The sequence below is a fragment of the Pristiophorus japonicus genome, chromosome 20 (genome assembly GCF_044704955.1).
Source record: "Pristiophorus japonicus isolate sPriJap1 chromosome 20, sPriJap1.hap1, whole genome shotgun sequence".
In the NCBI taxonomy this organism is placed as follows: domain Eukaryota; kingdom Metazoa; phylum Chordata; class Chondrichthyes; family Pristiophoridae; genus Pristiophorus; species Pristiophorus japonicus.
This window is the reverse complement of record NC_091996.1, coordinates 93,254,428-93,269,431: the sequence shown is the minus strand read 5'-3', so window position 1 is coordinate 93,269,431 and position 15,004 is coordinate 93,254,428. Positions and strand designations below refer to the sequence as shown.

The window sequence follows — 15,004 nt, the reverse complement described above, 5'->3', positions numbered from 1 at the left end:
GAGTGCATTATCACCCCCGGCAACCAAATTTTAATTTGATTGAAGTTTCTGGTAAAACGTTAATTGGTTCAATTGTTGGTTTTAGTGCCCCCCGTTAATAAGGGGGCACTTGATTTATGGTTTTACACCAAAATAGTTGTAGAGCTGAGTTGTGAGCGGCTTAGCCAGTCACGTGATGTTCACAAGACTCAATAAAACCCCAGCCAGTTGGGTTCGGAGGATCCACGATGGGGCAGGTGGTTGTGAGCCTGGTGGATGAACGGGTAATGCGTAGTGTGATTGTTAAACCCTTTCGCTAATAAACCAACTAGTTCTTAATAGCAATGTGAAGTGATGAATTCTTAAGCAAAGAACCCATGAAGCAAATACATTACAGTGAGCTTTTGTTAAATGTGGGGTTGGAGGGAGCGCTCCAGCCCCTGAAGGTAAGTAAATGTAAGAAATGTTGCGGATGATGCCAAGGTCCAGTGTTGCGTAGCCTCAGACAAACCAATGATGCAGCGAGGGCCTCAAACAGGCCTTAGGCCCGTTATTTGCATATGCAGAGGGCCTATCGCCCGCTGATGGCCTGGGCAAAACGGACGGCTATTTTTGTTCCTAGCCCCACATGGCAGACGGTGCACTTCTGTCCAGAAATGTTGCCCGTCGTATTGGGGGCTTAATAGGCCAGTTAGCGCTGAGACGTATCGGCCAATGACTGTGGCATCTAAACCATCGCTTCAGATATTTCTTTCTTTGAATCGGTGTCCTGATATCGATCCAATATTAGCCTTGTGTCGAGCACGCACCCCTCACAGCGCCAAGTGACCCACCTTAAAGATGTGATTGCACTAGAGCTGGAGTACTGCGTGCAGTTCTGGTCACATCACATCACAGGAAAGATGTGATTGCACTGGAGAGGGTACAGAGGAGATTTACCAGGATGTTGCCTGGACTGGAGAATTTTAGCGATGAGGAAAGATTGGATAGTCTGGGGTTGTTTTCTTTGGAACAGAGGAGGCTGAGGGGAGACCTGATTGAGGTGTATAAAATTATGAGGGGCCTGGATAGAGTGGATAGGAAGGACCTGTTTCTTTTAGCTGAGGGGTCAATAACCAGGGGACATAGATTTAAAGTAATTGGGGGGAGGTTTAGAGGGGATTTGAGGGGAAATGTCTTCACCCAGAGGGTGGTGGGGGTCTGGAACTCACTGCCTGAAAAGGTGGTTGAGGCAGAAACCCTCCCCACATTTAAAAAGTACTTGGATGTGCACCTGAAGTGCCGTAACCTGCAGGGCTACGGACCCAGAGCTGGAAGCTGGGATTAGGCTGGATAGCTCTTGGTCGGTCGACGTGGACACGATGGGCCGAATGGCCTCTTTCCGTGCTGTAAATTTCTGTGATTCTGTGATCACACTCAGTCATATGATGCAACACAAACCAGCGACGGCTCACAAAGGAGCTTGCTGACCTGGCCTCTTCCTGAGTACTTCAGGATATACCTATTTACACTGTGTCTCCATTGGGATTACCTGAGCACTGACCTTAGAAGACACAGAATAGGTGACACATGGATATACCAAAGCACCTGTACACATCTATACATCACACCTGCACATCACACACCATACCTGTACATCACACATCACATCTGTACGTCACACCTGCACATCACACATCATACCTGTACACCACACCTGTACATCACACATCTCACCTGTACATCACACCTATACATCACACCTGTACATCACACAACACACCTGTACGTCACACCTGTACATCACACAACTCACCTGTATGTCACACCTGCACATCACACCTGTACATCACACATCTCACCTGTACATCACACATCATACCTGTACATCACGTCTGTACTTCACACATCACACCTGTACATCACACTTGTACATTACACCTGTACATCACACAACACACCTGTACATCACTCATCACACCTGTACATCACACCTGTACATCACTCATCACACCTGTACATCACACATCATACCTGTACATCACACCTGTACATCACTCATCACACCTGTACATCACAGCTGTACATCACTCACACCTGTCCATCACACAAGCGATGGCATGGCCTATTTGCACGTTATCTAAAATCATGAGCAGGAAGCTCCCCAGAATGCCTGAGACGGAGAAGGCACTCTTTATTTGTGTAGCTTGTTTTTATTTTAAATGCTGTGCTTCTCCCCTTACCGAAGATAGGCGGTTGCTTGTTTGGACAGAGGCTGTGGAAGGTCATGTCCAAGAAATATCCCAACTTCTCATTCAGCAGCGTCACAAATGCTTCCATGTCCTTACGATCCACGAACCGATCGGAAAACACCCTGCCACGAGGAGACAGCAGAGGTTAAAGCGGCCTCTGATGCCAGCAAAAGGCACGCGACCACGAGGGCACCTCAAACATTGGTGGGAGACACACCGAATTTTCAACCCAGATGTTGACTGAGGGATGAATATTGGTCAGGTTACTGGCTCCCTCAGTGCTCCCCCTCCGACAGTGCGGCACTCCCTCAGTACTCCCCCTCCGACAGTGCGGCGCTCCCTCAGTACTCCCCCTCCGACAGTGCGGCGCTCCCTCAGTACTCCCCCTCCGACAGTGCGGCACTTCCTCAGTACTCCCCCTCCGACAGTGCGGCACTCCCTCAGTACTCCCCCTCCAACAGTGCGGCACTCCCTCAGTACTCCCCCTCCGACAGTGCGGCACTCCCTCAGTACTCCCCCTCCGACAGTGCGGCACTCCCTCAGTACTCCCCCTCCAACAGTGCGGCACTCCCTCAGTACTCCGCCTCCGACATGCGGCGCTCCCTCAGTACTCCCCCTCCGACATGCGGCGCTCCCTCAGTACTGCCCCTCCGACAGTGCGGCGCTCCCTCAGCACTGCGTTGGGAGTGTCAGGCTAGATCTTTCTGCTAAAGCAGGACTCGAACCCACGACCTTGTGACTCTGAGGCGACGGTGCTACCCACTGAGTCGCAGCTGACACATGGCCGAGGGGGGGGGGGGGGGGGGTGAAATGTTCGGGTTCTCACTCCTGATCGTGACCCAGTAAGGACAGGGCGTGCATGATGCCCCTTTCCTGACCCAGTATCCGGAAAAACGCTCAGAGTCAAGATTTTCACCTGAAGAACAGGCACTCGGGTAACGGGGGTACGTGGGGGCCTGGGGTGGGAGGGGGAAGGTCACAGTGCCAATGGAACTGTACCCCAATGAAGAATCGGGAGAAAAATGTGGAAAAGGATACCAAGAAATGGAGATACCTGAAGCACTCGTGGACCCAGAGGCGGGCGATGCTTGTTCTCGTGTCATGGTAATCCTTGTGCACTCGTAGCATCCCTTGGAAGATCTGTGGGCAGCAGCAACATTCAGTGTGAATACCAGAGCTGGGGCTGGGTGCACCTCAGGGCTGGTTGGGCACAAACTCAAACACATTCTTTTCAGCCAATTTTATTCTCCCCCTTTAGCAGCAGCTGAAGTGTCTCGGTCAGGGGAGTGTTTTTCTTTGCAGGAGCTCAGAAAATACAGGCAACTCTCGATTATCCCTACACGGATCCAACGGAAAACCGTTGTAATGCAATTTAAAATTCTGTTGCTAACAAGTGAAAAGACAGCCCCAAATAATTTGCAAAAGTCTCCTTCCAAACACTGTGCTCATTTGTATTTGCTCATTCTCTCTCTCACATACTCTCTCTCTCTCTCACACACACACTCTCTCTCTCTCACACACACACTCTCTCTCTCTCACACACACTCTCTCACACTTGCACATTCTCTCACACAATCTCTCTCTCTATCTCTCTCACACTCGCACAATCTCTCTCTCTCTCTCACACTCGCACAATCTCTCTCTCTCTCTCACACTCGCACAATCTCTCTCTCTCACACTCGCACAATCTCTCTCACTCTCTCTCTCACACTCGCACAATCTCTCTCTCTCTCTCTCACACTCGCACAATCTCTCTCACACTCGCACAATCTCTCTCACTCTCTCTCTCACACTCGCACATTCTCTCTCTCTCTCACACACACACTCTCTCTCACACACACTCTCTCACACTTGCACATTCTCTCACACAATCTCTCTCTCTCACACTCGCACAATCTCTCTCACTCTCTCTCTCACACTCGCACAATCTCTCTCACTCTTTCTCTCACACATTCTCTCTCACTCTCTCTCTCACACTCGCACATTCTCTCACAATCTCTCTCTCTCACACTCGCACATTCTCTCACACTCGCACAATCTCTCTCACTCTCTCTCTCACACTCGCACAATCTCTCTCTCTCTCTCTCTCTCACACACCCTCACACTTGCACATTCTCTCTCTCACACACTCTTTCTCACACACACGCACAATCTCTCTCTCACTCTTTCTCACACACACGCACAATCTCTCTCTCACTCTTTCTCACACACACGCACAATCTCTCTCTCACTCTTTCTCACACACACGCAAATTCTCTCTCTCACACTCGCACATTCTTTCTCTCACTCTTGCACATTCTTTCTCTCACTCTTGCACATTCTTTCTCTCACTCTTGAACATTCTCTCTCACACACACGCACAATCTCTCTCTCTCACACACATGCACAATCTCTCTCTCTCACACACACACACACTCGCTCTCTCTCTCACACTCGCACATTCTTTCTCTCACTCACCGTAAAAAATCCCCCTCCTCTGCCCTTGCTTTGCTGGTGTGTGTGCGCGCTGCTGCAACCGCTGTCTCTCGCGGTCGCCGCTGACGTTGGGAACAGGGGCAGAGCTGGCACCGGGTTCCAGGCATAGAACCTGTACATGTATGCTGGTAATGTCCATCTTTTGTTACTGTTTGTAGCTGATTGTATTGATTCATTAATTGTATTTGTTCATGGAGAGCGTAACTGCTGGGCCCACTTGGCTCACAGACACTTTCCTCACTCTCCCAAGAAAACCTGTATCGATCCCTGCTGGAGTATTGTGTCCAATTCTGGGCACCGCACTTTAGGAAGGATGTTACGGCCTTGGCGAAGGTGCGGAGGAGATTGACCAGAATGGTCCCAGGGATGAGGGACGACAGTGAGGTGGAGAGACTGGAGAAGCTGGGGTTGTTCTCCTCGGAGCAGAGAAGGTTAAGGGGAGATTTGATCGAGGTGTTCGGAATCACGAGGGGTTTTGATGGAGTAAATCAGGAGAGACTGTTCCCGGGGCAGGAGGGTCGGTAACCAGAGGGACACAGATTGACGATAATCGGCGATAGAACCAGAGGGGGAGATGGGGAGAATGTTGTTACGCAGCGAGTTGTTGTGATCGGGAACACGCTGCCTGAAAGGGCGGTGGGAGCAGATTCAATAGTAACTTTCAAACCGGGAATCGGATAAATACTTGATGGGAAAACATTCACAGGGCTGTGGGGAGAGAGCAGGGGGAGTGGGACTGATTGGATCACTTGCTCACACAGTACAATGAGTCTAAAGGCCTCCTGCTGAATTATAAGATTCTGTGACTTCTATGAGAAGGGGAATAGGATCGATGGGGGACAAGAGAAAAGCATCAAAATACGAGCGATAAGTGAATTGGGAAGTAAGGGATCGGAGAAATGGGTAGTAGAGAACGGGGGAACGAGAGAGAGGGAATAGGAGAGATAATGGAAGAGGGATAATGCTAGAGAGGAAAACATGAGAGATGGAGAACAGTTAAGAAAGAAGGAATCGGAGAGAGGTAAGAGATAATTGGGCTCAATTTTCCACATGGGTGATTTTTGGCGCAGTTGAAGAGGTACATACGATTTTTTAGTGGCCCAAATGCGTAAAAAAAAAATCCAAGTTTCGCCGGAATTAACTTTGAATTTGGAGTGGCGCAGACTGGCCTTAAGCTTTGTGGGTGGAGCTTAAGGGCTACGCCAAAAACTGATGTTACATAGAAAATAGGTGCAGGAGTAGGCCATTCGGCCCTTCGAGCCTGCACCGCCATTCAATAAGATCATGGCTGATCATTCCTTCAGTATCCCTTTCCTGCTTTCTCTCCATACCCCTTGATCCCCTTAGCCGTAAGGGCCACATCTAACTCCCTCTTGAATATATCCAGTGAACTGGCCTCAACAACTCTCTGCAGCAGGGAATTCCACAGGTTAACAACTCTGAGTGAAGAGGTTTCTCCTCATCTCAGTCCTAAATGGCTTACCCCTTATCCTAAGACTATGTCCCCTGGTTCTGGACTTCCCCAACATCGAGAACATTCTTCCCGCATCTAGCCTGTCCAGTCCCGTCAGAATCTTATATGTTTCTATGAGATCCCCTCTCATCCTTCTAAACTCCAGTGTATAAAGGCCCAATTGATCCAGTCTCTCCTCATATGACAGTCCTGCCATCCCGGGAATCAGTCTGGTGAACCTTCGCTGCACTCCCTCAATAGCAAGAATGTCCTTCCTCAGATTAGGAGACCAAAACTGTACACAATATTCCAGGTGAGGGCCTCACCAAGGCCCTGTACAACTGCAGCAAGACCTCCCTGCTCCTATACTCGAATCCCCTAGCTATGAAGGCCAATATACCATTTGCCTTCTTTACCGCCTGCTGTACCTGCATGCCAACTTTCAATGACTGATGTACCATGACACCCAGGTCTCGTTGCCCCTCCCCTTTTTCTAGTCTGCCGCCATTCAGATAATATTCTGCCTTCGTGTTTTTGCCCCCAAAATGGATAACCTCACATTTATCCACATTATACTGCATCTGCCATATATTTGCCCACTCACCTAACCTGTCCAAGTCACCCTGCAGCCTCTTAGCATCCTCCTCACAGCTCTCACCGCCACCCAGTTTAGTGTCATCTGCAAACTTGGAGATATTACACTCAATTCCTTCATCTAAATCATTAATGTATATTATAAAGAGCTGGGGTCCCAGCACTGAGCCCTGTGGCACTCCACTAGTCACTGCCTGCCATTCTGAAAAGGACCCGTTTATCCCGACTCTCTGCTTCCTGTCTGCCAAACAGTTCTCTATCCACGTCAATACATTACCCCCAATATCATGTGCTTTGATTTTGCACACCAATCTCTTGTGCGGGACCTTGTCAAAAGCCTTTTGAAAGTCCAAATACACCACATCCACTGGTTCTCCCTTGTCCACTCTACTAGTTACATCCTCAAAAAATTCCAGAAGATTCGCCAAGCATGATTCCCTTTCATAAATCCATGCTGACTCGGTCCGATCCTGTCACTGCTTTCCAAATGGGCTGCTATTTCATCCTTAATGATTGATTCCAACATTTTCCCCACTACTGACGTCAGGCTAACCGGTCTATAATTACCCGCTTTCTCTCTCCCTCCTTTTTTAAAAAAGTGGTGTTACATTAGTTACCCTCCAGTCCATAGGAACTGTTCCAGAGTCGATAGATTGTTGGAAAATGATCACCAATGCATCCACTATTTCTAGGGCCACTTCCTTAAGTACTCTGGGATGCAGACTATCAGGCCCCGGGGATTTATCGGCCTTCAATCCCATCAATTTCCCGCCTAATAAGGATATCTTTCAGTTCCTCATTCTCACTAGACCCACTGTCCCCTAGTACATTCGGAAGGTTATTTATGTCTTCCTTTGTGAAGACAGAACTGAAGTATTGGTTCAATTGGTCTGCCATTTCTTTGTTTCCCATTATAAATTCACCTGAATCCGACTGCAAGGGACCTACGTTTGTCTTTACTAATCTTTTTCTCTTCGCATAATTATAGCAGCTTTTGCAGTCAGTTTTTATGTTCCCTGCAAGCTTCCTCTCGTACTCTATTTTCTCCTTCTTAATTAAACCCTTAGTCCTCCTCTGTTGAATTCTAAGTTTCACCCAGTCCTCAGGTTTGCTGCTTTTCTAGCCAATTTATATGCCTCTTCCTTAGTTTTAACACTATCCTTAATTTCCCTTGTTAGCCACGGTTGAGCCATCTTCCAGTTTTATTTTTACTCCAGACAGGGATGTACAATTGCTGAAGTTCATCCATGTGATCTTTAAATGTTTGCCATTGCCTATCCACCGTCAACCCTTTAAGTATCCTCTGCCAGTCTATTCTAGCTAATTCACACCTCATACCATCGAAGTTACCTTTCCTTAGGTTCAGGACCCTAGTTTCCGAATTAACTTTGTCACTCTCCATCTTAATAAAGAATTCTACCATATTATGGTCACTCTTCCCCAAAGGGCCTCGCACAACAAGATTGCTAATTAGTCCCTTCTCATTACACATCACCCAGTCTAGGATGGCCAGCTCCCTGGTTGGTTCCTTGACATATTGGTCTTGAAAATCATCCCTAATACACTCCAGGAAATCCTCCTCCACCGCATTGCTACCAGTTAGGTTAGCCCAACCTATATGTAGATTAAAGTCGCCCATGACAACTGCTGTACCTTTATTGCATGCATCCCTTATTTCTTGTTTGATGCTGTCCCCAACCTCACTACGACAATTTGGTGGTATGTACACAACTCCCACTAGCATTTTCTGCCCTTTGGAATTCCGCAGCTCCACCCATACCGATTTCACATCATCCAGGCTAATGTCCCTCCTTACTATTGCATTGATTTCATCTTTAACCAGCAACACCTCTCCGCCTCCTTTTCCTTTCTGTCTATCCTTCCTAAATGTTGAATACCCCTGGATGTTGAGTTCCCAGCCTTGGTCACCCTGGAGCCATGTCTCCGTGATGCCAATCACATCGTATCCGTTAACTGCTATCTGCGAAGTTAATTAGAAACACAGAAAATAGGTGCAGGAGTAGGCCATTCGGCCCTTCGAGCCTGCACCGCCATTCAATGAGTTCATGGCTGAACATACAACTTCAGTACCCCATTTCTGCTTTCTTGCCATACTCCTTGATCCCCCTAGTAGTAAGGATTACATCTAACTCCTTTATGAATATTCATCCATCTTATTCCGAATACTCCTCGCATTGAGGCACAGAGCCTTCAGGTTTGTCTTTTTAACACACTTTGCCCCTTAAGAATTTTGCTGTAATGTGGCCCTTTTTGCTTTTTGCTTGCCTTGGGTTTCTCTGCCCTCCACTTTTACTATTCTCCTTTCTATCTTTTGCTTTTGCCCCCCTTCTATTTCCCTCTGTCTTCCTGCATAGGCTCCCATCCCCCTGCCATATTAGTTTAACTCCTCCCCAACAGCACGAGCAAACATGCCCCCTAGGACATTGGTTCCGGTCCTGCCCAGATGCAGACCGTCCGGTTTGTACTGGTTCCACCTCCTCCAGAACCGGTTCCAATGCCCCAGAAATTTGAATCCCTCCCTTCTGCACCACTCCTCAAGCCACGTATTCATCTGAGCTACCCTGCGATTCCTACTCTGACTAGCACGTGGCACTGGTAGCAATGCTGAGATTACTACTTTTGAGTTCCTACTTTTTAATTTAACTCCTAGCTCCCTAAATTCGTCTCGTAAGACCTCATCCCGTTTTTTACCGATATGGTTGGCACCTATATGCACCACGACAACTGGCTGTTCACCCGCCCTTTTCAGAATGTCCTGCACCCTGTTGCTAGGGTAACGAGGGATGCTCAGAAGGGCTGAGGTTGGAAACTGAAAAAGGGCCGAGGCTGTGCTGGAAACTGAAGCCGCTGCCAACCCAGGCCGAAAGGGCCCCGCACCGGCCCACACCTATCCTGGGCCTTTTGGTCCTTTCGGCTCAGAATGGCAGCAGGCCGACCCGTACCTATCCCTGGCCGAAATGACCCCCCCCCCCACCTACCCGCCCTGTCTTCAGCTCCGCTGAACAATGGCGTCTTCTCTCCACCGATTTTCTCTGCTCTGCTCTGCGCCGATTTCCTTAAGTGCAGGGAAGGTTTTTCACAAGTGCGCTGTTTTAGAAAAAAATCGTACTCGGCCAAACTCGCTTAAATGGCCAGAAGTGGTGCACGTGGCAGGTTCCGCCCCCAGCGACGGAAAAAAAAAATCGGGAACTACAAAAATTGGACGTGCCTACTTTAGAACATCGCAGAAACTTTGGCCAAACTTGCAGATTATTGTCTGCTCCGAAATAAAGCTGCACACGCCAAAAGAACAGCGCAGAATGGTGTCCAAAGTCCAGCCCAAAGAAACAAACCGGCTCGAGGGGTGTATGGCCTACTCCTGCTCCTATTTCTTATAAACAGTAAAGAGATAATAGTGGAGAAACAGGAGAAAGAGGGGGAGACAGAATAGAAGAGAGACACAATGGGAAAGAGAGAACAAGAGAAAAGTAGAAAACGGGACAGAGAATATGAGAGAAGACAAAGAATAGGACGTGGAGAATGAGAGGGGGAGCATGAGCGAGGGTACTGTCATGTATCTTACATTATTATATATAACTGTATCCTAACATGCTATACATGACTGTAATAAGATATGACAGGTATATAAGGACAGGTCTCAGGCAAGTGCAGCATTCCAGAGCTGTGAAATAAAGGTGCAGGTCCAGAGTGACCTTGACTTCACTACATGCCTCGTGTGAATCTGTACTGAGGGGACAGGACTTTACAGGTACCTTGGAGATATCCCGGAGGTTGAAGAGGTAGTGAATCTTAGTTGGTGTCGGGAGAAATCTCTGAATAACTGCATTGTAAAGCTCGATGGTGGCTTCAGTGATGAGGTTGCCGATTGGTTTCATCTGCTCCTCGAAGTCCTGCAGCTTCTGGTTTATCAGCGTACTGAAGATACGCTTGATCTGGGATGTCTGCACAGAGAGAAAACGTTCAGATGTCAATCTACCCAAGAATGTCAAGAAACAGTGCAAGTTAACAGGAACATCAGGATGGAGGTTCATCTGTAAACACACATGTTAAATAGGGAGACATCGAGGATGCAATATATGATTATTTAGGTAGTTTTCTTTGGAACAGAGGCTGAGGGGAGACCTGATTGAGGTGTATAAAATGATGAGGGGCCTGGATAGAGTGGATAGGAAGGATCTGTTTCCTTTGGCAGAGGGGTCAACAACCAGGGGGCATAGATTTAAAGTAATTGGGGGAAGGTTTAGAGGGGACATGGGGGGAAATGTCTTCACCCAGAGGGTGGTGGGGGTCTGGAACTCACTGCCTGAAAGGGTGGTAGAGGCAGAAACCCTCACCACATTTGGATGTGCACCTGAAGCGCCGTAACCTACAGGGCTCGGGACCGAGAGCTGGAAAGTGGAATTTGGCTGGGTGGCTCTTGGTCGGCCGGCGCGGACGCGATGGGCTGAAATGGCCTCCTTCCGTGCTGTAATTTCTACGATTCTATAGAGAGGGACATATTAGGGACACCCAACATGGCTTTAAAACAAAGGAAATCCTGTCTTATTCATTTGATTGGATTGTTTAAAGAAATCACCAAGACAGTGGATGAAGGAAGCCTGGCTGACATTGTAAATCGCTGCCAGACACGAGACTCCCAAAGCAAGCGCTCTACTCGGAACTCCTTCACGGCAAACGAGCCAAAGGTGGGCAGAGGAAACGTGACAAGGGACACCCTCAAAGCCTCCCTGATAAAGTGCAACATCCCCACCGACACCTGGGAGTCCCTGGGCCAAAGACCAGTCCGCCCTAAGTGGAGGAAGTGCATCCAGGAGGGCACTGAGCACCTCGAGTCTCGTCGCCGAGAGCGTGCAGAAACCAAGCGCAGGCAGCGGAAGGAGCGTGCGGCAAACCAGTCCCGCCCTCCCCTTCCCTCAACCACTGTCTGTCCCACCTGTGACAGGGACTGTGGCTCTCGTATTGGACTGTTCAGCCACCTAAAGACTCATGTTTAGAATCAAATCTTCCTCGATTCCGAGGGACTGCTATGATGATGATGGACTTCCAAAAGTTACCGCAGAAGAGGCTTGTGTATGAGATCGGAGCCTCAGGTATCAGTGGCAATCTCGTGCGCGGGACTGAGAGCTGGCTGGGAGCCCACAGGTAGGAAGTGTTTGAGGATGGATTTGGATCTGCCTGGAGAGCAGACACCAATGGTGGCCTGCAGAGATTGGTTGCAGTTTTCAGTAATGATCCAAGATGTGGGTATTGAGGGTGAGAGGGGGAGGGGGGAATGATCTCCACGTTTGCAGATGACAGCGAGAGATGTGAGAGAGTCAGGACTGCAGATGATCCTCGACTACTCATCGTCACAGACGCTCCCTCAAAGCGAGGATGACTTGCTTCCACGCCAAAAAGAGATGAGTTCACAGGTGTTTCAATGAAGGACCTAATATTCCAGGTCCAGAACGACATCCTAAAGGGTGGAATTTGCCTGTGGGTGGATTTTTTTTAACGTGGGGTTGCACACCAGCCACCACACGGGCTTGACACGAGCTAGGTCTTTATCCAGTGGCAAGGGTTAACCAGGACGACTGGAGACCTGCTCTGCTGCACGGACCTAGTGCGCGCACATATCGCAGTGTGGGCTGGGCCCGTGCTGCCCCTGGGCCCTCGCCTCTTCTGGGCCCCGGTCACTTCCCTTTATAAACTCTTGCCACTCCTTCGCCCCTCCTGCTGTGCCTGTCCGCACTGAAAACAGCGACCTGGCTTCACAGCCCTCGCCCTCCTTCAGCAGCACACGCTGCTCCCTGCAGTGGTATACCGTCGCACGCTGCTCCTTCCAATGGCCCCGGCCTGCTGATGACTACTACAGGCACCGTAGTAGCCCGTCCCTGGTTGCCCTTGTGAAGGTGGTGGTGAGCCTCCTTCTTGAACCGCTGCAGTCCGTGTGGTGTATGCACTCCCTGTTATGAGCTGTGAGAGACTGTGGAGGGATGTGATCCGGGGCCAGGGGCCCAGGGGCAGCACGGGCTCAGCCCACACTGTGCGATATGTGCGCGCACTAGGTCCGTGCAGCAGAGCTGGTCTCCAGTCGTGCTGGTTAACCCTTGCCACTGGACCAAGACCTCGCTCTGTCAAGCCCGTGTGGTGGCTGGTGTGCAACGGCCACCCCACGTTAAAAAAATCCACGCACAGGCATCTTCCACCCTTCAGGATGTAGTTCGGGTTCTTCATTCGAAATACCTGTGAACTCATTCTTTTTTTGGCGTGGAAGCAAGTTATCCTCGCTTCGAGGGACTGCCTATGATGATGACTACAGGCACATCCAGGTGCACTGGGGGTGGGGCGGGATTCAGATCGTGATTCAGCAAATGATGTTTAGCTTAGAAAAGTGCAGTACTCTGTGTGTGGGCAGAGTCAACCCGCAACATGTATGTATGTATACACCCTTCAGGGAAAAGAACTAAAGCTGATGGAGGAAGAGAGAGATCTCGGTGTTCATGTGCGTAGATCAGTGAAGGTTCACGACCAATGCAGTGAACAGATAGCTAGAGCGAGTGAGGTGCCAGGGTGTATTTGTAGGACACTATAAGATAAGGCAGACAATTTTATTTGTGTGCAAGATCTTGGTTAGGCTTCAGTTAGAATTGTCATGTATTCAACCAGCATTGTAACCCATGTTTAATCTGACCTAAGAGTGGAGCTTCCCCTTTTATACCTGAAGGTCCAGGTTAGGAGTGTCTCCCACAAGTTCACCACCTAGTGGTCATTGTTCTCACGGTGTACAACTTAGGTCAGATTATACATGGGTTACAATGCTGGTTGAATACATGACAAGAATACTGTGCACAATTTTGGTCTGCTCACAGGGTGGGTGATATTCAAGCTTTGGAAAGGCTGCAGAGAAGGACCCACTAGATTAATTCCAAGTTTTAAAGCATCTTAGTGACCTAGATAGGCACAAAAAAAAGCTGGGACAGTACACTTCAGAGAAGTGGAGACTACATCAGAGGCAGTCCCTTGGAATCGAGGAAGACTTGCTTCCACTCTAACAGTGAGTTCTCAGGAGACTGAACAGTCCAATACGGGAATTACAGTCTCTGTCACAGGTGGGACAGACAGTGGTTGAGGGAAGGGGAGGGTGGGACAGGTTTGCCGCTCGTTCCTTCCGCTGCCTGCGCTTGCTTTCTGCGCGCTCTCGGCGACGAGACTCGAGGTGCTCAGCGCCCTCCCGGATGCACTTCCTCCACTTAGGGCGGACTGGTCTTTGGCCAGGGACTCCCAGGTGTCAGTGGGGACGTTGCATTTTATCAGGGAGGCTTTGAGGGTGTCCTCTGCCCACCTGGGGCTCGCTTGTCGTGTCGGAGTTCCGATGGGGCAATATTCTCCCCGTTTTTGTGGGGTGCGCGGCCCCTTTAAGGGGTCGCATGGCCCCTTCACAGTTCCGCGCATGCGCATGGTCCCGGGCTGCGCGGTTTAGAGGGGACGTTGCTGAGGGTTGATCTTATCGAGGTTTATAAGATGTACGAAAGAAATAGATTGTGCTTGTGTAGACAGCTAGTTTTAACTATATAGGCTCGGGAGGGCCAGGGGGGTTACAATCTCAGATTGTGTAAGGTTAGATATCAGGAGGTGGTTTGTCCCCAGACAATTGCGGACCTCGGGAACAGCCTGCTGTCTCGTGCGCTGAATGCTGAGTCGTTGAATTGCTTCAGGCGAGAGCCGGGCATGTGTCTGGCTGGGGCGGGGATCACCTCGAACAAGAGGTAGGTGCCGTGTGACACAAGAACATAAGAAATAGGAGCAGGAGTCGGCCATTCGGCCCCTCGAGCCTGCTCCGCCATTCAATAAGATCGTGGCTGATCTGATCATGGACTCGGCTCCACTTCCCCGCCCGCTCCCCATAACCCTTCACTCCCTTATCGCTCAAAAATCTGTCTATCTCCGCCTTAAATATATTCAATTGACCCAGCCCCCACAGCTCTCTGGGGCAGGGAATTCCACAGATTTACAACCCTCCGAGAGAAGAAATTCCTCCTCATTTCAGTTTTAAATGGGCGGCCCCTTATTCTGAGACTACGTCCCCTAGTTTTAATTTCCCCTACGAGTGGAAACATCCTCTCTGCATCCACCTTGTCGAGCCCCCTCATTATCTTATATGTTTCAATAAGATCGCCTCTCATTTGTTAAGTCCTAGGATGCTCTAACAATGACTCCACGAGGCAGTGTGTTGTACTTGAACTGTAGTGACCTTATTGATAACTCCAGA

The 15,004-nt window shown here is 49.4% G+C and overlaps 1 protein-coding gene across 1 annotated transcript in view; it reads right to left on the bottom strand.

Annotated features, from left to right (window-relative positions):
• Window positions 1-15,004, bottom strand: part of dnah2 (dynein, axonemal, heavy chain 2) — a 242,216-nt gene that overhangs the window by 81,850 nt on the left and 145,362 nt on the right. Inside the window, 3 exon segments of the mRNA XM_070863165.1 lie at window positions 2,202-2,332; window positions 3,265-3,350; window positions 10,506-10,694. Coding sequence (XP_070719266.1) covers window positions 2,202-2,332; window positions 3,265-3,350; window positions 10,506-10,694 — 406 coding nt within the window.